The sequence below is a fragment of the Syngnathus typhle genome, linkage group LG14 (genome assembly GCF_033458585.1).
Source record: "Syngnathus typhle isolate RoL2023-S1 ecotype Sweden linkage group LG14, RoL_Styp_1.0, whole genome shotgun sequence".
Classification (NCBI taxonomy): domain Eukaryota; kingdom Metazoa; phylum Chordata; class Actinopteri; order Syngnathiformes; family Syngnathidae; genus Syngnathus; species Syngnathus typhle.
Genome location: NC_083751.1, coordinates 4,228,492 through 4,253,381, shown reverse-complemented (window position 1 = coordinate 4,253,381; position 24,890 = coordinate 4,228,492). Strand labels below are relative to the sequence as shown.

Below are 24,890 nucleotides of genomic sequence, written 5' to 3'. Positions count from 1 at the left end.
CACAGTGAGCCGTGAAAGATTAAAATTTCAAATGTGACGGTTTCATTATCATGCTGTGCCGTTAGCTGGCGAACCAACAAGAAAAATTGTTGCTGTGTTTTTTAATGAGGAAAAATAGCACTCTATAATATTATTTATTTTAGCTCGTCTATGACATTTCCCATTTTAGATTAGCATTAAGCTAACTGACCTACATTTGAGGACAAGTTGAACTAGTAAAAGTTTGAATAAGGTCACCAGTGTGCAGATTATTTTTTCATTATTTCTGACTTTATTCCTATAAATCTCTGCAAATAAGAGGAAAAAAAATAACTTCAAATGTTTTTGATTTTTTTTTTCTTAATATTAGAGTCCCCCCCTTCCTTTCACAAAAATCTGCCCACAAAAAACTCCTGATGCATCATCCCAGTTGATGTGCATGTGGTGAACAATGTGCCTGACAAAAGACAAAAAAAAAATTCAACACCTAAAAAAACAAAAAGCAGTGATGATTAGAGTAAAAAGACTAACAAAAAACATAAACGTAATAAACAATATAGACATATTTGTGAAGCTAGTAAGGAATTTGTTTCCCTTCTTAAACATCATAAATAGTACACAGTTAATTTGAAGAGTTAGCGAAGAGTGTTTGTTGTTTTAACAGTGGTTATTGTCTATTGTTAGCTACGTGTGCCCTGTTCTATGTAATTGTAAACAATTGTATGTTTGTTTTCATTTCCCTCCAAACTGTTGCTTTCAAGTGAAGGTAGTATTATATCATTTTGGTGTCTTTTTACACACAAAAAATGTCCTTTAATGGAGATATAACTCATCGTATTTCCATCATTTCCCATGTTGCAAATTGTGCTAATCCAGAAAATAGATGTGTCGGGCTCCTTCACATGTGCAATAAAAAGCTGGCCTTCATTTTCACCGTCCTTCCAAAAATAGTCGTACAATAAGTCCTTTAAAAGTTCAGAAGATTCCAAACTCCCGCAGAGATTTTAGCAGCACCGTGTCCTTAATGTCGCTGAACACCTTGCGAATGTTGTCCGTGTCTGTGGCACAGGTGTGGTGCAGGTAGAAGTTTTTCCCTTCCCCCCTGCTGTTTGGGTTCCTGGTCTGCTGCTGGTACAGCTTCTGGATGTATTTTTTGGCCTCTTCCGCATCTTGTGTCTTGCCTGAATGAAAGAGGACAGACGTGTTAAAACAGCATTGTTTAGACTGAAAATGAAATATAACATAATTACAATACTCATAAAATGGTATGTGTGCTAACGGGAATCCTAACGAGGAGTGCCATGTACGTCCATTGGTGTCAAGTATTTATTTTTATTTTTTTTATTAAATTGGAATGGGTGGAGTAAGGTCTCGGCTAATTTTGGTGTGATCGTTAAAAAAAAGCAGTAACAATCGGCAGAATTGAGTCTATTGCATTTTTGTGTTCTGTTAAATTTGTTTAAACAATTCTCTTCATCCTGCTGTTCACATTTGACATTTGAAAAAAAAAAATGCTGCCCATTTGTGTCCACATTGCTTTCCCCCTTGAACCATTTTAACTTAAAATGTAGTGAAACTGTAGTGAAGCAACACTAACACTTTGAACCGTAATTTATGTTATATAAAATAAATCCGAATTATGGCATGTATTATTGCTTTGGCTCCACCTCGTGGATAATGAGCCCCATGTGGTTTCACTGTGTCAAAACAAAGACATTATCACAGTCTCGTATGGAGCAGAGGTCCTCTCATACCATCTTAAATCACGCACGGACACACAAAATGTCTCATTTTGTGTGTTTATTTGACATGCAACTATCACAACCCCTGCACACACAAGACACATAACGGGATTTGGGGGGGGAAGGGGATCTATCTGTTGCCATGGGCTACAGGAGGATGAGGGACTGGTGCTGGAAGTAGAAGATGGGAAGTGTCAAGGCAGTGCTCTGCATGCAGACACCAGCAGCAAAGGCCACGAGTGAAATATATATATTCCAAAAAAAAAAACCTCCAGTAAATGAGTCATTTAAAGGCCAATTATGAAATGGACAAAAGATCCCCCAATTATGGTTCACTTTGGCCATGAAAAAAAAAAAAATTGAAGTGGGGGGAGTGGCGGAATTCACTTTGCAAACGACTTGAGTGAATGAGTCACACAATGAGGAGGAAAAAAAGTGGACGAGAGTGAATCAACATGACAACCTGCCATTTGCCATTATGGCAAAAAAAAGGTTCTGTTTCCAAGAAAATGTCCTCAAAGTGGGGTCTGGAATATTGTACTTTACAGTAGAGTGCAGGCAGAAATACTTTTGTGCTTGAAGGCCATATCTGATTTTTAAAACAGACATATGGGCCAGCTCATTCATAGGTAAGATACAATAAAATAGTTTGAGTATATAAAAGTAGTTGATTCAAATAGTAGTTTTTTTTTCTTAATTTAAAATCATTGTGTACATAAAATCAATACAAAATCTCCAAGTGAGAAGCAGGTATTATTTATGTCCACTTGGGGTCGCTATTGGCACGTTCTACACTGTAGTATCTTTGACTTTGAATGTGTGGGGACTGGCATGTTGAGTGAGTCACATAACTAATTTGACAGTTTGTTGAGTAAAAAAAATAAAGTTTTTTGTCGTAAAATTATAAACCGCCGAATTGGCATTTAATTGAGGAACGGGGCTTACCTGTGAAGCCAGGGAAGTATTTCTTCAGGTCAGAGGTTAGTATTTTGTCAGCCAGGATGTCAGTTTTGTTGAGGAAGAGTATGATGGAGGTGGTATGGAACCATGGTGAATGGATGGTGGTGTAGAATAAAGCCAGGCTCTCCTCCATGCGGTTCTAAAACACACACACAGATACGTTTTTTTTTTCTCATGTGTTAGAGTGACACCTGCTGGTCGATAAGCGAAGTGATGCTAAGAAGATACAGGGCTATATCTTGTATGTTCAAAATTGCTATGTTGTGGTGGCTTTATTCAGCAAAGATACTTACAGTAGTGTCACTCTCCTCCAGGACTTGGTCGTACTCGCTTAGGGAGGCCAGGAAGATGAGCGAGGTGACGTTCTCAAAGCAGTGGATCCATTTCCGGCGCTCTGATTTCTGACCACCTACGTCCACGATCCTGCGGGCGGAGCGACAAACAGTGAGGAAAATCTTTACTAAATTATAACTGATGATTTGATAAGAATTATGCAGAAAAGCAAAAATTAATGGCACCCAATACTTTGGTATTTTTTATTTTATTTAAAAAAAAAAAAACGCAATTTTCCTTTTTAAAACACAGTTTGGGGGCTGGAAACGATTCATTTAATTTCAATGAAGAAACATGATTTTAGATGTTCGAATTACGAGCATTGTCATGGAAGGAATTAAACTCGGTGATAAGGCACCTGAGTGTAATCTTGTTGATGGTAAAGGCATAGTCGTGGATGCCCGTGGTGGGGAATCGAACCCTCAGCACGTCCTGTTCTGTGGGGACGTAGTCCGGCTCTGCTATGCGGTCGAGTTGGCTCATGTAGCTGAAAGCACAGAGAAAACCCCCCAGTAAAATCAGGAAACTGCAGCTATGATTATGGCCACCCACCTGCGTGGAAAACAAACACGAGTGATAAATTAGCTGTGATTAAAAAATGACAAGGTGATGCCTTTATGGCACACACGCACTGCTCGACAAACAGAGGAACACGAGCAGCACACTGTGATCTTGTTCGATTCCTCCATTTAAAAAAAAATCCAAATTCGCTTCATGCCTGCGTATTATATGATTTCATTTATATTAGGGAGTAAAATGAGCCCGGAAGGGAACTAATTCCCTCTACTGGCAAATATGGACAAACAGGAACAACTTCCCGATTTATTATTTTTTTTAAGTCACGAGTCAACAAAATGTTTCCGTAAGAAAATAAAAGGAGATTTCCTGGAATTTCCCATCTATAATATAATATAATTTATATAATGTAAATAATAATATAATTTATATAATATAAATAATTGACTGAGATGAAAGTAGATGCACCAGATTCAATCAGTTATATTAAGTGACTTGTTTCCCATGTAATCTACATTCATTTTAATTAAAATGGACTCACTATTCTGTGGAGTCCAGTAGCTGGTACTCGCAGCGTCGGCTGTAGCAGACCCGCATGCCAGAGTCGGCCCAGAGGCGGCGGATAGCATCCACATAATCTCTATCCATCTTGGTGATCTGCACTGGATTCACATTCTCGATCTTACTGGCATAGAACTGTGTGAGAAGGCACAAGATGGTACCAGAAAAGGAAGATTTTAGGAACAGGAATGGGCCAGATGGGCCCGAATACAGAAAGTGTTTGAGTATGCTGTTGAGCCTACCTCGTTTTCTGCGTTGGAGTAGGGAATTTTAAGCATTTTCATGGCTCCTGTCATGGCCTTGATGGCCGTGAAGATGTTCTGGAAGATGCATTTAGCAAATTCTTTCCTTTCCTCCTCTGAGAAGCCCCGTCCGTGGATGATCCTCATCTGGCGGATGAAGGTAGTTTTGCCACTCTCGCCGGTTCCTGAGGAAACAAGGGGCATACATGATACACATATGTACTAATAATATACAATGTAAGCTCATCCTAAACACAAGTATGAAGGGATTCCGATTTGTGCTCAGTCTCAGATTTGGTCTTTGAATAAAACTCTTTATTTTAACTTAAATAAATAAAACGTCCTATTCTTGTAATATAATTTAAAAAAATAATAATATAAAAAAATATATATGTAATAAAACGTAAAATATAATATACAAAATATTCGCAATCAGGCTATTTGTGTTATAGTAGGAGTATTTTTCTCAAAAAGGTTTCAGCTAAGGAAACAAATCTGTTTATCTAAAAAACACAACTTTATCGTCGTTTTGAGAGCATAACTTAAAAAAAGCCTATTGCTAAAAATATAAAAAATATATCAAACTAAGAGCTATCTCGTTCCATTATGACATTTTCATAAAAAAAAAAAAAAAAGTGATAGCATTCTTGTAAGATCTTTTTTAGATTCCCTCTTTGATTAAGCTGAAGAAGAACCGAAGGTTACAATCGACAGACTAATCGCTCGGAGTATTGAAATACGTCATTGCATTTGTGGCAGGGTGCGTCCCATTTCCAGAAAACACCATTCAGTGTAGCGTAAAAGGATGTTTAATTGCACCTCTCCAAACACGACACCACTATAATTGTTGTGAACACATTGCAAGCATAACAGTTGTGCATCAACTTCAATCCCTTCACTGTAAAAATCATTGCAGGTGAACAAGTCATACAAGTCGGAGTGACGTAATGTATTTAAAAAAACAAAACAATACATCTCTCAAGCCTGACTTAAAGCATTGCCCGTGCAGATAATATATATTTCGTCATGGCGATAGTTCAACCACGGACTGAAGCAATAATCTCAAATTGTAAATCGTCAACAGCGATGCCCACTTTTTTTTGTCTAACATTAAACCTCATTAATCATTAAACAATCTAATCAATTCCCTGTTAATTCCTTAATCATGTTATCTTGCAGGCCCGTCGAATGCACAGACTGGGATCCTGACTGTCAAGACAATATAGCGTGCGCAACCTAAACTGAATAAAGAGCGAAATTTATGGCTGTGCAGGCAAAGGTTCACCTGTTCATTTGTGCCTTATCTGCAGGCTCATCCTGTCGCTAGAAAGCCATCAGTCAAGCTGCAAAAGAGCCGTGTAGGTTTGTAAGACTCACTCTGCTGACTTGATGAGCGATTGCAGTCTGAACCATTCTCGATATCTCATATTGCCACATGCTTGGCATATTTCTGGTTCCTATTGGGCCACCGAACATGCCAAGCTAAACGACATAACTCAGGAGTGTCAAACTTGTTTTTACCACAAGACGATAATTGCTAATGCTTAGGGTAGCCTGACAAACACAATGACATGCAAATTGCAAAAAAAAATAATAATTAAGTAATTGATGCCCCCCCCCCCCCCCCCCCGCCCGCCTTAAGGTTCATAGTGTTTTAAATGGAGTTTGTATCGCGACAAACCAGCTTGTTGATGGTTAGCGTGTGTGTGACTACGTTGTCATGGGTTTGGAACAAATTCCATTCACACTGCTCAATTTTAGGCAATTGCGCAAGTGCAGCTGTCAAAAATCGTTGCGTATGTTACTGTAAATTCCTCCGATTTTATCATCGCCTTTTTCTAAGAAAAATCAACAACTTCCTTGTGTCAGATGGGGCACAGTAAGTATGATAAGTTGAGTACACGTTTCACACTAAATGCATTTCCTGACATAAACCACCCCCTTTTTTTTTTTTTTTTCTCTCTTTCATGAGTGGGCCACATGCCCTGACCACAATTTGAACCCAGATCCCAAAGTCAGCCGCATTACCCCCTGAACCACCATCTTCTCAACTTCAACAAAACCAAATTGTTGGCTAGCCACCCAAATCCAATGGTCAAAAAAAAGTTTCAAATAAGTCGGTAACAGAAAAGGAGACTTAGCATCACTCACCCAACAGAAGGACTTTCACCTCTCGCCGCTCCTTCCGCTTCTGGTTCTTGAGTTCCTTCTTGATCGCGTTGTGCACGGCGAGGGACGTCTTCTCCTCTTCCGAGAGGAAGCACATGCAGGTGCGACGGTAATAATCCCAGCAGCCCGCCATGGCCCGAACACGCCTAATATTAATTACAGAGTTAGTCAAGCACACTCTCCAACGATCCCTTGACCTCTCATTTCTCATCAGTCTTCATCGATGACTTGTCCTATTGACTCATTACCTCACTTAATGAGAATCGATGAAGCATTGAAATTCCTAATTTCTGATTAATTCCTGTGCCGCCTCGTCATCTTGCTAAGTAATATTATTTTCCATCCGTGACATTTTTAAGACCGTTTTAACATTCAAACCACAAGCTTCCAGCGTTTAGACATTCTGCGTCATCTGAAAAAAGAAATCTTGATTTAAATCAACTACATCTGACATGTAAAGTGATCCACCCCTTTTCAGTGTACACACTATGTAAATGAATGATAAACTAGTTTACAGTATCTATGGAACCTCTCTGTTACTACTGTAGTAACTTTGCTAGGAGTTAATTAAGAACAAGAGAAATCAAAACAGTTCAGTACCTTCAAGTGAGCGCAGTCCGTCACTGTCCCCGTTCCAACGCTTCCTTTACGCGGTCCATGTTTGCGTAGATGCCGGGTGCGGTGCACCTGCGGGCGTAGTGCGACTCGAGCGGCCGAATGGTGGCATTTATTTCGTCACAAACGGACCTGCTGCTCGGGTGAGTCCACCTCGCACCTCGCCTCGGCAGGAATGTTCCGCGTCCACGCTCTGCGCCGCGACTGGAATGCGCTCGAGGCGACGGCGCGGCTCGATAGCGACAGGAGCGCGGCTAAGCGACCGCAGAGATGCCGGAAGACGCGCGATGTGTGTGTGTGGGAGGGGGGAGTGTTTTCTCAATAACAGTGTAGTATCTTTCAAACTGTACAGCAATAAAAGATTATTTAAAAGTATCCAGACTTAGGTATGCCTATAGGCCAGGTGTCGCCCGTGCCAAAAAACACTACAGGCTATTAAAAGTCTATTTGTACTTCTTGACTTCCCACCATTAGTTGACATGTAAACAAAGATGATTTAGGGCCCCCCTTTGTGACTGCATTGACCTTTTCCCGTTGACCTATAGGATGATTGCCAGTAATTGTTTTATAGTTCTAGAGCTGGTCATATTTTTATTTTATTGAACCTTTATTTACACAGGCAAACAATTAAGAACAAGTTCTTATTTACAACTCCGGCCTATGGAGCCCTCTCCCGACTTTAGGCGATAGTCACACATACTATAGACAAACAACTATTCACACTTACATTTACACCTAAGGAAAGAGAGACAGTTAAACCAGCACGCATGTTTTTTCAACATGGGAGGAAGAATGGATAAAGTTTCCATTGCCAGGAAATCTAGACTCTTGCTGAAATGCCAAGCATTGTGGTTGTTCCAAATCCACAAAGTCTAATTGTTTTTATTTTATTTTTTTTATTTGGCAGTAAACTTGAAGTGGGGTGGCATTTAACGTATTGAAGTCTTTTTTTAACTCCTTTTCAGTGTTTTAAGTGCTGCTTTTTATGAAGTGAACTGATTGGAAAATCAAAAGTCAAGTCACTTGTGTTTTTTTTTTTTTTAATTGTTATGTTATGGCAACACATACTGTATTTAGTTTATTTCAAACTTCTAATAAAATGCGAGGAAACTTTCTGAGCTTTGCGGGAATCATGATGCGATTTGTGAGTCTTTATTTCGTGATTCATCTGTCACAATGTTTTGAGAGCAATGCGGAGTCACGCCTCCCTCCTCGCAATGCTGGTCTGCTTATTTAGACGACAATCTTTTGTCTTCTTTATGCCTGCGGGACCGGTCCGTCCGGGTTTTCCTAGTCTCGTGCATACGGAGATAACCTGAGCTCTTGGTTGCCATGGAAATGAGGTGAGGTAAACGTGTAGGAATGGAAGTAAAAGGAAGTCAAGTGCATCTGCAACGGATTGAATTTCTTCATGAAACTGACTGATTCACTAAGGCCTTAAGGGATCTTAAGTCCTTAAGGGAAATAATGCTATTATATGGCATATAATAGGAAGAAAAAAACATGTTTGAAAAGCAGTACACATCCCGGAAGATGAGGGTGTGGCTGTCATGGAGCTGCAACAAGAAAGTAAATAAAGTAAAAAAAGAAATAAAGGATAGAAAAACGCAAGCCAGTGAGAAGGTGCGGTCTCGACCATAGGAGGAAATGATCCGCCTCAACCTCCAAGCATTCATCGGGGTGGAAGGTGTCTCATGTTTCACCTGCAATGTACAGTGAATGATCCAACAGTGATTCAGGTGGCTCTCCTCCCCTATCGTCACTGATGAAGCTTTACATCCGTCCGACAGAAAGCTTAAGAGAGGAGACTTTGCCCCTCTGGGCTGGCTGCTGTGGGAAACGGGCCATGATCAATCATTAAACTGAATGGACTCATAAAAGAAGACATCTTACACTCCACTCAGTTGTCATTATTTTAAGATCACAACCTTCTGACTTGGAAGTTTTCTCAACTTCACGCGCATTCATTCCAGCCAGATTTCTCTGGACTGCTTTATTGCGACTCATCAAACTCCTGATACAACATAATAACAGAAACTGAATAATTCTCAAGTTAGTGTCGCCTATTTCTATATCTTGTGTCCATATCCGTGTCTTCAAACTTTGCTGCCGTGGATGAAATGTCCAAAGTAGTGGTCAACTTTCTCGTGTTTTCACTAATTATTTAGGCCAAATTTGTCTTTGAGGGACTACGGGAGATAGATAACTGTGTTTAAAGCGTTGACGTGTGTGACGTCATAGAGGGTGTGTCTCAGTTTCCTCATTGCATTTACAACAATTGTCCACAAGGTGTCGCGTTGGCTCAACAATAGAACCAGTTTGACCGTCCGCCCATCTGTTTTGTCAGTATAAAGCCAAGTGACTGTCTCAACTGCTTCTTCTTATGAAGAAGTTAAAATCTTTCTATCTCTATAGCTCTATTTTTATTACGTACATTATTATTATTATTTTATTATTATTATTATTATTATTATTATTATTATTATTATTATTATTGCTCACGTACTTCAGCACACTTTGTGTTGTCGTTAAAGCTAAACTCAAAACCAGTTCAGCAGAAGATACATGAATGTCAGTTTACTTAGCACCTGCCATATTAGAATAGCAAACATGACATCTTTTTGTATTTATTTATTGCAACGTCACGTTTACTGGAAAGGTGAGGCAACTTGTCTTGTCATTTGTCACTAAAATAAAGAAAAGCTCATTCAAATATTGACACTACCTGTCATGTTACCTGTATAACCGAGTGTACACCTCAAAGTTGAACACAATCAACGGACAATTTGGAGTCCTCAATTTCAAATGAAACTTCAATTACGTGTACACTTTTGGGATGCTGGAACTTGGAGGAAGTACCTGAAGAACACTCTCATAAGCACGGGAACAATATGGAAACACTACATCTGAGATTCGAACTCGGGACCCCAGAATTGTGAGACATGCGTGCCTACAACGTTGTTATAACAATTTCAAGGTGATGTTGTCAGGCTTAAAGTGTAACCATCCAGAAGAAACAGCTGTATGAGCACTGTGGCCGGGGGCTGACACGCCTCCAAAAAGGAAAGGGAGGAAGGCGACTTCTCACACAACCTTGCTATGTCAACCTAACCCATAGTCCCGCCTTTATATTACCGTATTCTCTTCTCTCCATTCGCGCAAAAGGGCTGTCAGTCAGATAAATGACTCGTGACGTCACCGGGAGAGGAGTGGATGACGAGGAGGGGCGCTATTCCAACCAGGAGAAAAAAAAAAAAAACACCAAGAACGATGAATTGCCTGATTTGACTTTCAGTATTCAACACTGAGGGCATTTTTGGGCCCCAGGAGAGAGCGTTTGGACAAAGCTCATTTCCAAGCAATGAGGTTTCTCCCAGCTGCTTGTGCTTTTTTTTCCTGCTGCAATTCCAGGGATGGCTAGCTCAAGCTAACATAGCTCGCTAACTGCTTAGCCATCACCACTCCCGCAAAACTTAACCCCTAATATATATTTTTTTCCTTTTTAATTTTTTCCCCCTAATGTGCAAGTCGATTGCTTAGCATCCGGAGCTCGTCGACGTGTGCATGCGGTAGATGGACGGGCTGACAGGCGGCGGTTGCAACCACTGCGCGGGCGTGAAGTGTCGGCGTCGGGGCGGCTAGGCTCGCGGGAGGGCTCCGACAAATGTGGCAGGGGCGCTCAACAGTGTCCCGCTGCCTCCGGGACACGAGTGTTTAATAAAAATAGGCTTTTTTCGGGGTGTGTAGGTGTAGTTAAACTTCCACGACTTGAGCAGCGGCGCTGGGAATGATTAAAACAGTATTGGCACAGTGGGAATCTTATTTTTAACACCTTCACCACCTTAATTAGATTTTCTTTTCTTACATAAAAAGTCTTTTACTGGTTCTAATTTGTCGTTTTCCCCCTTTAAAGTCTTCTGGCAAGTCCCCCCCCCCCCCCCCTTGCAAACTCCGAATTTGCATACGATTTAAGGCTTACGCTGTCAAATATTTGTCACCGAGGACGAGCAAAAAAAAGTAGCGAAATTCCCATTTGACTTGACGGGATTCCATACACTTGAGCTTGGAAAGCCTTTTCCGAGCCCGACGCGACCTCCACCCCCACCCCCCTTCGTCCGTCAGGCAGGGCTTTTCTGGCTCATGCGGTGATGACTCTTGACTCCATGATGGCTTGTTGCCTGAGTGAAGAGGCGAAGGAGTCCAAACGGATCAACTCTGAGATCGAGAAGCAACTGCGGCGGGACAAACGAGACGCCAGGAGGGAGCTGAAGCTACTTCTGTTGGGTAAGCAGAATTATACTACACCTTGTAACGGAGAATCCAAACTGGTCAGTTTTCATGTTATGTTAGTCCAACTTGTGGTATGCAAAACATTGCACCCACTTGTCAAATTGACACCCTTTTGACTGGCTTGTTAATGTGCAAATCTGTGGTATGTCGTGGTGACACTGCTAACAGCTGCTTGACCCCCACATGAAGTCAACTAGTTGCTGCAGTTTTACAAGAAGACATTTTGATTCAGCGTTTTCTCAGCGTGCACCATGTACAGTTATTTGTCCTCTCGCCATCTGTGACTGCTTAAAAATTCCCAAAGTTTCTACAAAGTACTGGAGTTGGTGTCTGCTACACTTGACTAAAGGGGGGGGGGGATTATATTTCAAGTGTGATGACTAATCCTCTGGTAAATTGAAGATAGCAAATGTAACCCTTTTGAATCCAGACACCATTTTGGATTAAAACTCCAGTGCTGGTACTTTGTCCCCAATGAAAACTTGTCATTCCACTTTTCACGTGTGTAATAGCGATGAAGAATTTGAATTGCCTTGAGCGACATTCAATATAAAGAGTTGGCTGGATGGGGGGGGGAAGGGGGTGGTCTCAAACTATTCATCCAATGTCATGTCTTCTTTGAACTGTAAACGCATCAATATGTGCAGAGGCTAATGAAACGCAACACACTTCATAGGCTTCAATTAGCTGTCATTTTGTCTTGTTAAAGTTGGAGGAACAAAGACGGGCTCAGTTGCTAACATGTGCTCACGCAGAGGATGCAACAGAGGTCGGAAGAGCTGACATTTTTACTTTGTAACATCGCTCAATCATGCCGGATGAATGAAGCCAACCTATGCCCATGATGGTTTTCAGTCTTCCAGCAAGCTCAGGACATATGGCGTGTCTAGGTTAGCTTGCAATATTAGGAGCTGCTGATCGAAATGATTAATCGTAACTTAATTTCGATTAATTGCACGGCCCTACTTTTTGCATTCCGCCAAAAAGTCATTTCACACCTTGGGAATAAGGTACGTGTTTGTAGCCTTGCTCTATTTGTCTGGCAGCTTTGTTGGTTGAGCAAACTCATATTGACACACCCTGACTTTCAGCAGATATGTGTCAGACTGCGAGACCGCTAGCCTCGATGGCTAGTGCTTTTATCTACAGTGGTCATAAAATGTTGACAAACCTCTCTTCAAATGTCAAGTTTGTGTGATTAAAACAAGACCACGATTAATCATTTACAAACGTTTTCCCATAGTTCTAATGACCTCTAACCTCCATGACTCAGTTGACATAAAAAAAAAATCAATAAAATAAACCACTGAATTATTGAGATGTGGTTTTGTTCAAAATGAACTAAATTCAAAAGTCATGTTTGTTCGCTGCCAGTCCTCCCAGTTAACATGAATCTTTAACATAGAAAACAACGAATGCGCTCAATGGGAGTCAGTCCACACCTGCCATCATTTAAAGCGCCTCTGACCAACCTCAAATAAATTCCAGGTGTTCTACTAGTTGTTTTTGGACCTTTTTTTTTTTTTTCTTACTAGCAGAATCCTGAATATTTGGAATGTGCTGACTCCCTTTTAGCATGCGTTTGAATGTGATAAATTAAAGCTGAACACAGGCACATCCAAGTTTTAAGAGGGTGTGCACACTTGTGCAACCACATCTAAACTTAATTTTCTTCCCCTCTCAAAGTTTAAGGTTAGATTATTGGGGGGGAAACAGAAATGTATCTTGGTCTGATTTATTATTATTCTAAATGTCACAAAAACCTGCAGTTTGAACAGGGGTGTGTAGACTTTTTCTCAAGTTTAGAGTCAAAGTGGCACTTGATTGAAGTTGTTGCTTGTTGGAGAGATGTCGGATGGGGAAATTTGTGAGGCAGTTGGATTAAACGGCAAGCAAAATGGGATATGTAATTTAATTGTAAGTTCTCAAGAAGGAAAAGTATGCAAGGAATCTTTGTGAAAACTGCAGCCTGTGCTGCGCTCTCGAGACGTTTTTACACAGATGTCTTATCTGGGGAAAAAAGAATACCAAGGTAATTGCACTACTTTGATGGAAGACTGCAGAAATTTGAGAATAATTTTTTGAAGATGAAATTCTGAGGATTTGAACAGATTTTGACAATACTAAAAGCTAAATGGATTATTAAAAACGTAGCAATTTAATTTGTCAATTGTTGCACTTCAAAATAATATTTTTTGGGGGGGTCTGTGTTTTATTATCACAGCCTTAATCTGTTTGTTCTTACTTCACTCTTCAATTCTGGTGGCCACAGTTCTCCATTTCCTCTTCTTCCATTTGTCCCTTAAGGTTTCGTCTCTGCTGTCTTACCGCCCCGCTTGGTGGGAAGACATTTGGGGGTGGAAAAGCTTCTCTCTTGTTCTTGGCCACGGTAACTTGGGAAATTAATTTTCTCACTCAAACCCTCCTCCTAATCCATGCAGTTTTTTTTTTTTTTTTTTTACAAAATCTGATACTGTAAATAGTTTGTTTTTTTGTATTTTCAAAAGTTGTAGTTGCGGATTGGATTTTTCTTAACAACCTTTTTTTTTATAACAACCTGCAGACTTCAATTTGACATTATGTCAATATTATGTCACGACATATAATTACATGAATATATGATTCTTGTCAATAGGGACTAGGAAAATAAATCGGCATGCTTCATGTAAATATTAAATAACCAAAGGCATTTTTTTGTTAGAGCAAAGTTAATGGGTTGCTGCTGGATGATCCTTGCACACTTGTGACTGGCCTGCAGGCTCAAGCCTGCCTGAAAAGCCCTTTTTTTAGTCTAAAATGCTCGCCCTTTTTTTTTTTCTTTCCATGTGGTGGCTAAGCCTGGATTCCTTCAGGCAAATCCACTTCCTAAAAGTGTCACTGGAAAGGTTCCCGCAAGCGAAATGGGCCACTTGACAGCCATTTGGTTCCTGTACAGTGAAAAAAGCCCCCAGTCGACATTGCTAGCTAGCGCCGAGCTGGAGTGGATATGGCTTCCTGTTTGATGTGCCATTGTTAGGGAATCATTTACTCAAGGCACCATTTTTAACACATTTTCGCACCTCCTCCCTTGCCACTCTCTTTACTTTTCAACGTGGATCTCTCACGCCGTGTTCCTGGTTATTGATCTTCATGTAAATCCGAAGCAAAATATTTTGGAGTTTTGCCCTCCAGTTAGCCTTGCTCACTCACCCCGGGATCCGTTTCGAGGTTTTCTTTTCCTGCGAGTTAATGCTTAGTTCATTGGCTGAATAATTAGTACAAGAGTTGGTGGGAATGTTAAGCTCCCCGTGTGGATTTACTCTGCTGGATATTTTCAATTTGATTACGTTGCTGTTTGTTCATATTAGCTACAGTAGCTTTTGAGTTTCACAGCAGCATAAATCAAAAGCCAGATTTTTGCCTGATTTTTTATATACGTTTTATAAAGTGGAACAAAACATCCCTGTGAATTAAATTTTTCTTAGACGCTTTCTCAACTGAAGTCTCATCAGATTTGCTGCCCTCAGGCAAGGAGCTGACATTTTGGCCGACTTTACATAAGCATCTTATTGAAAATGATCCCATAGAAATCATTTGTCCATGAAGGGGAGGTTGTATGTTTGTTTTTTTTCCGAGAAAGCGCTTGTAGTCTAGTGTACTCAGTTCTGCCGAGTACTGCGCGGATGTACCGATAGCATACTGTAGAGCGCATTGTCCGTGTGGTGACATAAAGCTCTTCATGAATGAGTCTGTTATCATGTACGTAACACTTTTTGACCTCCGTGCAAAATATGGAGACGGCCCAAAAAAAAAAGCTTGCATGTTTGCCTTGGCTCCATGGAGACATGACGAAGCCCATCATCCAATGTTGTCTGCCATGTATTTATGAGTCCGGAGCTGAGGTTGCCATGGGAACTAGCATGGACCCTAAGGAGTAGCTCCAGCGAATGTACAGTAGCCTGGCCGTGAGAAATGCTTCCGCTGGCTTTTCCACTCGCACGCAGGAACAATGAGATCTGTTGAACGGAGCTCGACATGCCTGCAAGAGGTTTCACTTTTATGGTTTTTGGTTGGAGATGGAGCTGCCAGACAAGCAAGCTCAAGGTGTTGTCAATAGCGAAATTCAAATGATACTCTGAAATTCAAAATACTTTTGTTACACAGCTTGCAAACTGAATCACGTTGCTAAGTGACTTTGTCTTATTTCAACTCGGGCTGTCTCGACCGAATATAGCACACCGACTCTACCTGGAGTCTGTTCTGTGGATAAATGATATATGTGTTACTCTCCTCCCGCCTACCGGTTTGGTTCAGCGGGGTCAAAAGTAGTCTTAAAACAGAAGCGCATACGTACACAGAGCTGCAAGCACGGGTGATCTCACGCTTGTTTCAGGCCATGTGAGAGCCCAAACAAATATTGATTGTTACTCTCGTTCTTATTATCTACACACATGCTTTTACGGGCAAACCTACTTTGGTTGGCCTACTTAATCTTCACTTTTCTCTGGTGAATTGGAATGAAAAGTTATGAATACACAATGTCGTATGTATGGAGCTTTTGTTTGGAAGCCATTTCACACCTGCGCACACACACACACGAGATTCATGTTATGTTTAGTCGAGCTTAAGTGTGACAGCATTATGACGATTGTTTATTTTATTTTTTTCTTGTACTGTTATCAATTGTGTTATCAATTGATTGTGGATGCGATGTCTATGGCAGCATTAATAAATGTCTGCTTAAGCTGTGACAATTCAACAAACTGGAAGAATGTCCAGTTTGGGATCCTTTTCACACTTGAAGAAAAAGATGTAATGTGCCTTCTGCAAAATCAAATGAATGTACCATAACAGCATGTTTATAATCACCAACAAAAGTTAGCTTAGCGTAATATAGCCTGCGCACATTCATACATGCGCAGCTTATGGCTCCAACTTAATTGAACACCGAGCGGCTAACGGTTAGCCACTTAGCAACCAGTCGTTCTTTTCCGTTTTATACTCGAGTTTGCTCTTGTCCTCAGAAATACCATCATGGATCGTATTGTTGTTTGAGTGGTTGTGGTACTCTTCTCCATCAGGTACCGGCGAGAGCGGCAAGAGCACTTTTATCAAGCAAATGCGAATCATCCACGGCTCGGGCTACACCGATGAGGACAAGAAGGGCTTCACCAAACTGGTCTACCAGAACATCTTCACGTCCATGCAGTCCATGATCCGTGCCACCGAAACACTCAAGATACCGTACAAGTTCGAACAGAACAAAGTATGTCCCACCTTCATTTTGCTGATGGATCAAAATCAAAAGTCCCGTACTGACTGAAATGCTTTTTGCCTCTTAGAACAACGCGCAGCTGGTGCGCGAGGTGGACGTGGAGATGGTGACGTCGTTCGATCAGCCGTACATCGGTGCCATCAAGATGCTGTGGGCTGACCCTGGCATCCAGGAGGCCTACGACCGCAGGAGAGAGTACCAGCTCTCTGACTCCACCAAATAGTACGTCTGCCTCTTATAAAACCATCCACTCGCGGAACATGCGCGTCCAACGCTTAAAAGGGAACTAATAGATTATTTTGGAAGAATACATTGAATGTGCCAGCTCCTGTCCAAACAAGGCAGGCCTCACGGCTAGCCGCCATAGCTATGACGATTGACGTATGATACAATTTTGATCAATGACGGTGTGATTGATATATTATCTTTACGTACTGTTGGAAGAGCTCATACGCGTCAGTCTTGCAAATTCACTCGCGGGAGTGAAAAAGGTAAAAAGATGGCGGCCGCCGTAGGCTAGTAAATGTGATGTTTAACATGTTTTTGCTAGAATAAATAGTCAAGTGTGTCAGATGAAGACACTATGGACATTGTATAAGTTTGCATTTTATAAATATTATAATTTTATTTGATGATATATTAATAATATAATATTTATTTTATAATATTATTTGCACACTTTTGAAATGCTCTATAAATGACCTGTCCCATCGTTAAAAAGTAATGTTTTGGACTGTTGCATGACACTCACCTGCCTCAACATGACGTACACCTTTACAATCGATTGAGGTCCTGATGTCTGTCCGAATGATACTTGAAACTAAATTTTAAAAAAAAAGTGTATTGACATTGGAGGTGTACCTGATGTCGTGCGTGATGAGTCCGTATCCACGATGTCACATGTTCCTCCCTTCACAGCTACCTTAGCGATTTAGAACGAATAGCGACGTCGGGGTACGTGCCCACCCAGCAGGATGTGCTGCGGGTTCGAGTGCCAACCACCGGCATCATTGAGTACCCCTTTGACCTGGAGAATATAATCTTCAGGTACTGGTGGCCCGAGTGCCGCCCACAACGTCTCCGGTCGGCCCGGTTGCGAGCCGCCGACGCCGCTATCGCCATGACCTAGCTTTGGGCTGCACGTCAATGCATCCCTGATGGTGACCTCCCAAAAGACTACGGTCCAGGTCTACAGTCCGTGTCAGGAAGCTGGCGTGTTGTGTCGCAAATTGCTCAAGTTGGACACAAGTAAAAGCGTCACGCAAGAAGTGGAATCCTGTCTTTGGGAGCCGCCATCACGGATGAAGCAAAAAAAAAAATTCTTTGGAGCACCAAATTTCATCTAATCGCCTGACGGTGCTCGGGAATGTTTCCTTTGGTGACATGTGAACTGATCCACTGGCTTTTTTTTTTTTTTTGGAGGGTTTGTGTGCTGTATCTGCTCTTATGCCGCACTTTCTCTTTCCTCTCTCTGTCTCGCCTTCCGCTCTCCATCCTGTCTCCAGCTATCTTAGCGATCTGGATCGTATCGCTGAATCTTCCTATCTACCCACCCAACAGGATGTGCTTAGGGTTCGAATCCCAACCACTGGGATCATAGAATACCCTTTCGACTTGCAAAGCATCATCTTCAGGTAGACAAAAGAATTGCACTGCTTTGACTAACTTCAGCCAGCCCGTGTTTCCCGTGTGATGTCCGAGCGGCATGTTCCGTTCCACCTAAAAGCATGCCTAACGTATCTCCTCCAAGCAAGCCCATTACACTTATATATACGCTGGCACCTTGACTTACGAGTTCAATTTAGTCCTTGACAAAGCTCAGCGCTTAAGAATGACCTTGGGTCACGACAACAGCAGGTCTCTGGTGTTTTTGTCTGGGAGCATAAAAAAAAAAAAAATGGATGAAGCAACAGCTCTTAAAAAAGCTCGTCTGTCGGGGCACTCGTAAATCAAGGTACCACCGTATTGTGTACACAAAAGTTGCAATATTCTGATATACTGAGACCCAGCTGTATTTTGTGTTTCCTAAATATCCCCAAGATGCGCAATTTTTACACGAGAGCCATTTTTCCCCCCCTCGTGCTACATCCTTTCAAGATTCAGCCCACAACCGGTCCAGCTTCCAATCCCTTCTCCTGCAAGAAAAAGCGAGAACCTCAAAATGGACGTGGCGAACAAGCAAGAGTGATTACAGTCGAGTGCAAATCGATAGGAAGCCATCATGCCAGCCTCCTCCTACGCTTGGCAAGGCTGGAAATAACCGCAATGTGGTCGCACTCGAGAGCTTCCCGGCCGCTCGGCAGCAGCGAAGAAGCTGAGAGGCTCCGCTCGGCCCCGGCTGCCGCTGCCGGTGACTCACTTCACGCTCTCAATGGCTTTCGCGTTTAGCGAACAGGCCAAAAATACAAACATGCTCTCGGGAGGCGCTGCTTTAGGTGTGTGTCTGTTTTCACCGAAGCGCATGATCGTTGAGTTGCGTTAATGCGGAGCGTGTCAGCCGCAATGCCAGATAGTAAGGAACAAGCACATGTTGTATACTCGGATGACGACCCGCCCCCAACGCTAACAAGGCAGCCTTTCATAAACAGTCGTACTTCCTGCTCTTTTAATTGGCTTTGAGAATGTCATTATTTCTTTTTTGCTCATCCAGCAAAGAAGCAGAGAGTCCATGGTGAAAGTGGGTCACTCGTTCTGGAGAGGCTGCCAGTTTTCCTTTGCTGGTTCTCATTCATTTGCCCTTTATGTTGTCATCGAGTTTTTTTTTTTTTTTTTTACCTGTTCGGTGTTAAATGATCCACCATCCAGTTCCGTTTCGGTTGCAGTTCCGCCGTCACATGTTTTTATTCCCACTGCGACACAGATGTGAAGCGCTTCTCGGAAACGTGTCACAGAAGAAAATTATTAGACCGTGTTTTGTTCATTTTTAAATTTCTGAAAGAAAGAAACTTGGATGAAAATAATAACAGAATTTCTTGATATTAACATGATGGACCAATAGATGTCTTTTTGCAACTCTTTATTTCCTGCATGAAAAGCACATTCCTCTCTGTCACCTTTGCTGTGTTTAAATTCAATTCAATCACTTCATGTTTCTTTTGATTGACACTTTTCATAGTTTGATCAACGCATGCCTCTTTAATACAAAGATCCGTTACCTACATGGAAGCTTTGTTCATATTGCTCTCCGCTGTTTGTTTGGCGCGTCCCATTCAGGATGGTGGACGTCGGCGGCCAGCGGTCGGAGAGGAGGAAGTGGATCCACTGCTTTGAGAACGTCACCTCCATCATGTTTCTGGTGGCGCTCAGCGAGTACGACCAAGTGCTGGTGGAGTCGGACAACGAGGTGAGAGACATTTTGCATGACTGAGCGACATCAGCCGCGTGACGTGTTTATGTGCTCACATTTCTCAGAACCGCATGGAGGAGAGCAAAGCGCTGTTCAGAACCATCATCACATATCCTTGGTTTCAAAACTCCTCCGTCATCCTCTTCCTCAACAAGAGGGACCTGCTGGAGGAGAAGATCATGTATTCTCACCTGGTGGACTACTTCCCGGAGTTTGACGGTACTGCTTTCTTCCATTTCACGGTCATGTTGGCTGTTTAGTTGCGGACAGATGTCGTTTTCCTCATTTCAGTTGTCTGCCATTTTTGGTTTTAATAAAATAAAAGCTAGAAGAATAGAACAAGTTTTTGTATCCCTGAAAAGATACATTTATTATCATATAGTGCCACCTTGTGACTAAGGACGGAACTACAACACAATGGCCCCTGTATTTCAATCCTATTTTTTTAATGGAGCTTCAAAGGAATGAATTGAACATATCTGGAATTTAGAGGTGCATGTTTCCTTGTGGTTCCTTGGAAAGATCTTTCTCCAGTTCAGTCAAAATTTTTGAACCCCTGCCCCATATGTCTGAATTGAAAACATTTAGTTTTTCCCTGCCAGGCCCTCAGCGTGACCCACTGGCAGGCCGCGAGTTCATCCTGAAGATGTTTGTGGACTTGAACCCGGACAGCGACAAGATCATCTACTCGCACTTCACGTGCGCCACCGACACGGAGAACATCCGCTTCGTCTTTGCCGCCGTCAAAGACACCATCCTGCAGCTCAACCTCAAAGAGTACAACTTGGTGTGAAGTGCTGTGTGACACAAAGAGAGAGGAGAGAGCAACACACACACACACACACATTTTATTATCCACTTCCGCAAACACACACACACACATCTGCATGGAACGCAGTCATCGGTTTCGCTCTACACTCGCTATCTCTCTTTTTTCGGGGCTCCTAACAGTGCCCGCCAATCCATAGTTGAACCTTTTGAAATTATCGGCAGTGCTTTCGTGTGGCGGGCGTGGCCCACGTCAAACACGTAACGCTTTAAAGGGCTCCTCTCCCTAATTGCGTACGCCGTGCATGCTGGACACGACGACAGTGTGCTCGTTGTGAGGAATAAATCTGTCGATGTTTAAAAAGAAAAAAGAAAAAGCTCCAATTCAGAGTGCACACACTCTGTTGAATGTAAATACTTTTGCTTACCCATTGATGACTTATCTACTTTTTGCCTACTTTGTAATTACAGCGGCTACACTCGGAAGGATTGTAACCCGCCACAGACACACACACACACACACACATACACACACTGCCCCCTCGGCGTTTGAAGTGTTAGCACCCCTTTAATAAGACAGCACTACCACTCAGTTGACTGCAAATCACTCCACTGTCGCTTTGCCAAATTGACACCACATTTTCCCTTTTTCTTTTGTTTTTGGTGTAAATAGAAATCCAGTCTATCGCCAGTATTTCTTGAGTGCAGGACTTGGGATCCGGTCCGCCATGCAGTTCTCTGGCTCTTGAGATGTGTCAAATTTAAGAGAACCGCCGGAGAGAGTAGGGGGGAGTAGTCGCTTCTGTGTATTTCCGTAAGTTGTGGTTTCCTATTAATCTCAAGGGCGAGGACTTCAGATGTTGCTTGGAATCGATTTATTAGAGTTCTACGTTATTATACCGATTCCACGAAACACACACTGACTCAATTTATTTTTTTTCCTTCAAGTGCAGTTTCCCAACCTTTATTGTACGTTAGAAAAAGCGCACAGCATACCGCCAAAGAAAAATGTCACGAAAAGTACATTAACTGATGTGATGAGCACAAAAGCTTATATTCTGTTGTATGAAAGGTTACGTAGGTTAATTGTCTCTTCTGCCGTCTAATAGTAAAGCATTACATTGTTGTGTCACTGGCATAAATAGACAAACAACAATATATTTGTGGAATATTGTGCAAATCTTCATGCTTGTATACCAGCTTCAAATATAAATAAGCAATTGAATTAACTCTAGGACGAGTTGGTTGAAGGAAAAAAAAAGCAAAACAATTATAAGTCCTACCCAAATGTTAAGGTACTGTGGGAATTCCCGAGACGTCACGCCACTTAAGATAAACGTGCCTACCAAATGTGCATTTTCAGCAGGATAAAAAGAAAAATTCAGATTACTATTTTCAGGTCACCGGTTTTCTGTTCTTGGTCACATGACGTTGTCAAGCTGAGCTTTTGGGAACTGTAATGTCATTTTCAGTCGATAGCAAGCGGTGCTACAAGGCAAGATGTCTGCCCCATGACTCTAGATTTCTGTTGAATTCATATTCCACCAACTTATTATTAATCGGAAAACGTTTTCAGATGAGTAAGGGATCATAGATGATAATATTGCTAAGAACATTTTTGACTTTGCTTGCCCTTTAACATGCGAGTGGCTTTCTTTTGTTCCAATCGTGGAAGCGACCTTCCCATTTTTTGCTTCTCATTCAACCGCATTGCGTCAGTTTTTTTTTTTTTTCTTTTCTGTTCAACTGGCACATTTGATGAACTACTCCAAAGTGTTTGTTTTTTTCCTCCCCCCCCCCCCCCTCTTCCTCTATGCGTCCTGGATCTGTGGGGTCTCCTTTCTGTCATGCTCAAACAGGGAGACTGGCTTTTTTACTGCTGTAAGATATCCAAGCTATTTTAACGGCAAAGACGTGTTTTATCTTTCTGACGTCTTTTTAAAAAGACGGTGGAACGGCAGCATTGGCTCTATTTTCGGGTTCACGCTTTATGCAAAAATTGTAACAAAAGACAAAAAAAAAAAATCCAAAACACATCTAGTGGTTGGTTGAATATTTACTGTCGGAGCATTCTTGAATTGTCCTTTTTTGTAATTTGAAAGCCGAAGTTGTCGACTGTTGCTACCGATCTCATATTGTGCGTGTCTGTTGATGTTCTTACTCTTTCTCTAGAGCAGGGTTCCCCCAAAACTGATGCTGGCTGGGCTCAGATATTTTCTCGCGCGTAGTTTCCCGGCAAAGGGCTTTTTGATTCTTGGTCATGAGTTGTGATGTATTTTATTGAGCGGGCAGGCGGGCGATGAAGAAGCACCTTTCATATTTGGCTCTTGGGTTGATCCAGTTGGGGAAGCCCTGCGCTTTGGTTCATAATATAGAATTCAGGTGAGTTGTCGTCACCTTGTCGTCACAAGGGCTACTATTAGCGGCTTTGATTTTTGAGGTGGTGGTGGGAGGGGTGGTGGCGTCTAAACCACAGATGCCTATATGTGATATTCCTGATGGCTTTTTGTTTTCTTCACATTTGCCTTTTTTTTTTTTTTTCCTACAAGACAAAAGCAAGCATCTTGACTCCCCCTTTCCTCGTCACTTTTTCCATCGCCGTTATTTTTGCTCAAACTGAGGTGTCCCTCATTTTGCGTAGCAATTTTTCCCCATCCTATATTGAGCCAAGGCTACATTAAATTAAAACGTGTTGGCACGCCACCAAATGAAAAATACATACTGGAATAATGATGGTATACGGTGCTAGTGGAAGAACATTGATTTGTTCTGCCTGTCACTTTTAGCTGGAATAGATTTGATTTGTAATCGATTATTTTGGGACCAATTAAATGAAATCGCTTGAGTGGGAAAAATCTCAGCACACGACCAAAAATGTCACCAAAAGTACAGAAATCGGGCTCGGTTCAATTTAATCACAAAGATGACTTTGTATCAAATTCGTGAACATACTGCCAGAAGCATCTCACTGGCCAGAGGCTGAGCTGCACTGTTTGTTCACAGTCTGTATTCATTCTTTCACTGATCTACTGTGTTCCATATCGGTGGTAGGCTCGCGTGCCGTACCCAAATTGTCCCGTATTGGTAGATATGAAAGCATTGTGCCGTTACGCTCCTAGCTCAACAGCTTGTATTGATTGAAACGTCAAGGTACTGTTCATGGCCATCTAGTTCTTGAAACGAATGAATCTGCTGCCCCCACCTTTCTTGATTGGGTGGTGTCGTCTCCATGGGTCAGAGCACTGAAATGACTTGATACTCGCGTTCATTGTTTTGTTTTTGCTTCAGCTTCCTTTCTTGTAACTGTCACGTTCAGCTCTGATCATTTTTGTAAGGCAGACACACTTAACCACGTGTATATTTTGCAACCACTTCACATTTTTTTCCCCTTTAGTTTTTCAATAACTATGTAGTGGTGTACAAATTGAAAGTAATGTTTGTTTGTTTTTTTTTTTTTAAATATACCAAATGTAAATTTTGTACCATGAGTGTGCCAATGCCCTTTCTTTGTAAAGCCAAACTTTTGACTTAATACTTAAGTGCCAATGTCATGAGAGATGGGGTGGGGGGGAGGGATGAGGGCCCATGAACTTTCGTGGTCCACTTTTTAAAAATAAATAAACACTAAATATGTGACTAATTAACAGTTTTATTCTTTATTTAAGATGATTGATCTGCTGTTTTTAACTGCATGTGATTGGCAGGGAAGGTGGCGTCTGCTAGCCATGCTCTCATGGGAAGGGTTGTGCTTATTGATTTACAGTATTTTAGCCATATTTCTTTTGTTTTACATTTCAACCACTGTTGCCTGAACCTCATTTTAACATCAAAAACAACTTTCATAACCTTCTCCTTTTCAATGTTTCAATTGGAATAAAAAATATTCCTATACTCTACATGTACTTCTTTGCCTCTTTTTCATGTTCTCACATGCACCTTCCGTTTCCATGCGTGTCACTTTTCAATATTAATAATTAATAAAATAATATAAAATAATATAAATTATATCCTATAGTTGCTGATAGTATTTTGTAATTAGGAATTAGCATATCGAATCAGCGCAACTAATAAAAATATATAAACGGACTGCTTTTTTTCATCAATTCCCTTATATG

General features: G+C 41.5%; 2 protein-coding genes across 3 annotated transcripts; one reads left to right on the top strand and one right to left on the bottom strand.

Moving 5' to 3' along the window:
• Window positions 1-248: 248 nt before the first annotated feature.
• Window positions 249-7,372, bottom strand: LOC133166583 (guanine nucleotide-binding protein subunit alpha-11-like). Its single transcript, XM_061296596.1, has 8 exons — window positions 7,103-7,372; window positions 6,485-6,648; window positions 4,334-4,518; window positions 4,072-4,226; window positions 3,373-3,501; window positions 2,975-3,104; window positions 2,667-2,820; window positions 249-1,160 (listed from the first exon to the last, which is right to left on the bottom strand). The coding sequence occupies exons 2-8, from the start codon at window positions 6,633-6,635 to the stop codon at window positions 955-957; spliced, it is 1,110 nt and encodes a 369-aa protein (XP_061152580.1). The 5' UTR covers window positions 6,636-6,648; window positions 7,103-7,372; the 3' UTR covers window positions 249-954.
• A 2,935-nt stretch (window positions 7,373-10,307) lies between these two features.
• Window positions 10,308-24,671, top strand: LOC133166584 (guanine nucleotide-binding protein subunit alpha-11). 2 transcript variants are annotated; one of them, XM_061296599.1, is made up of 7 exons: window positions 10,308-11,401; window positions 16,468-16,652; window positions 16,729-16,883; window positions 18,167-18,295; window positions 19,875-20,004; window positions 20,073-20,226; window positions 20,610-24,671. In XM_061296599.1, exons 1-7 carry the CDS (start codon window positions 11,266-11,268, stop codon window positions 20,798-20,800), a joined length of 1,080 nt encoding a protein of 359 aa, XP_061152583.1. In that variant the 5' UTR covers window positions 10,308-11,265; the 3' UTR covers window positions 20,801-24,671. The 2 variants fall into 2 exon arrangements, with proteins under 2 accessions (XP_061152583.1, XP_061152581.1); XM_061296597.1 differs by lacking the exon at window positions 18,167-18,295 and adding an exon at window positions 17,580-17,708.
• The last annotated feature ends 219 nt before the right edge of the window (window positions 24,672-24,890 follow it).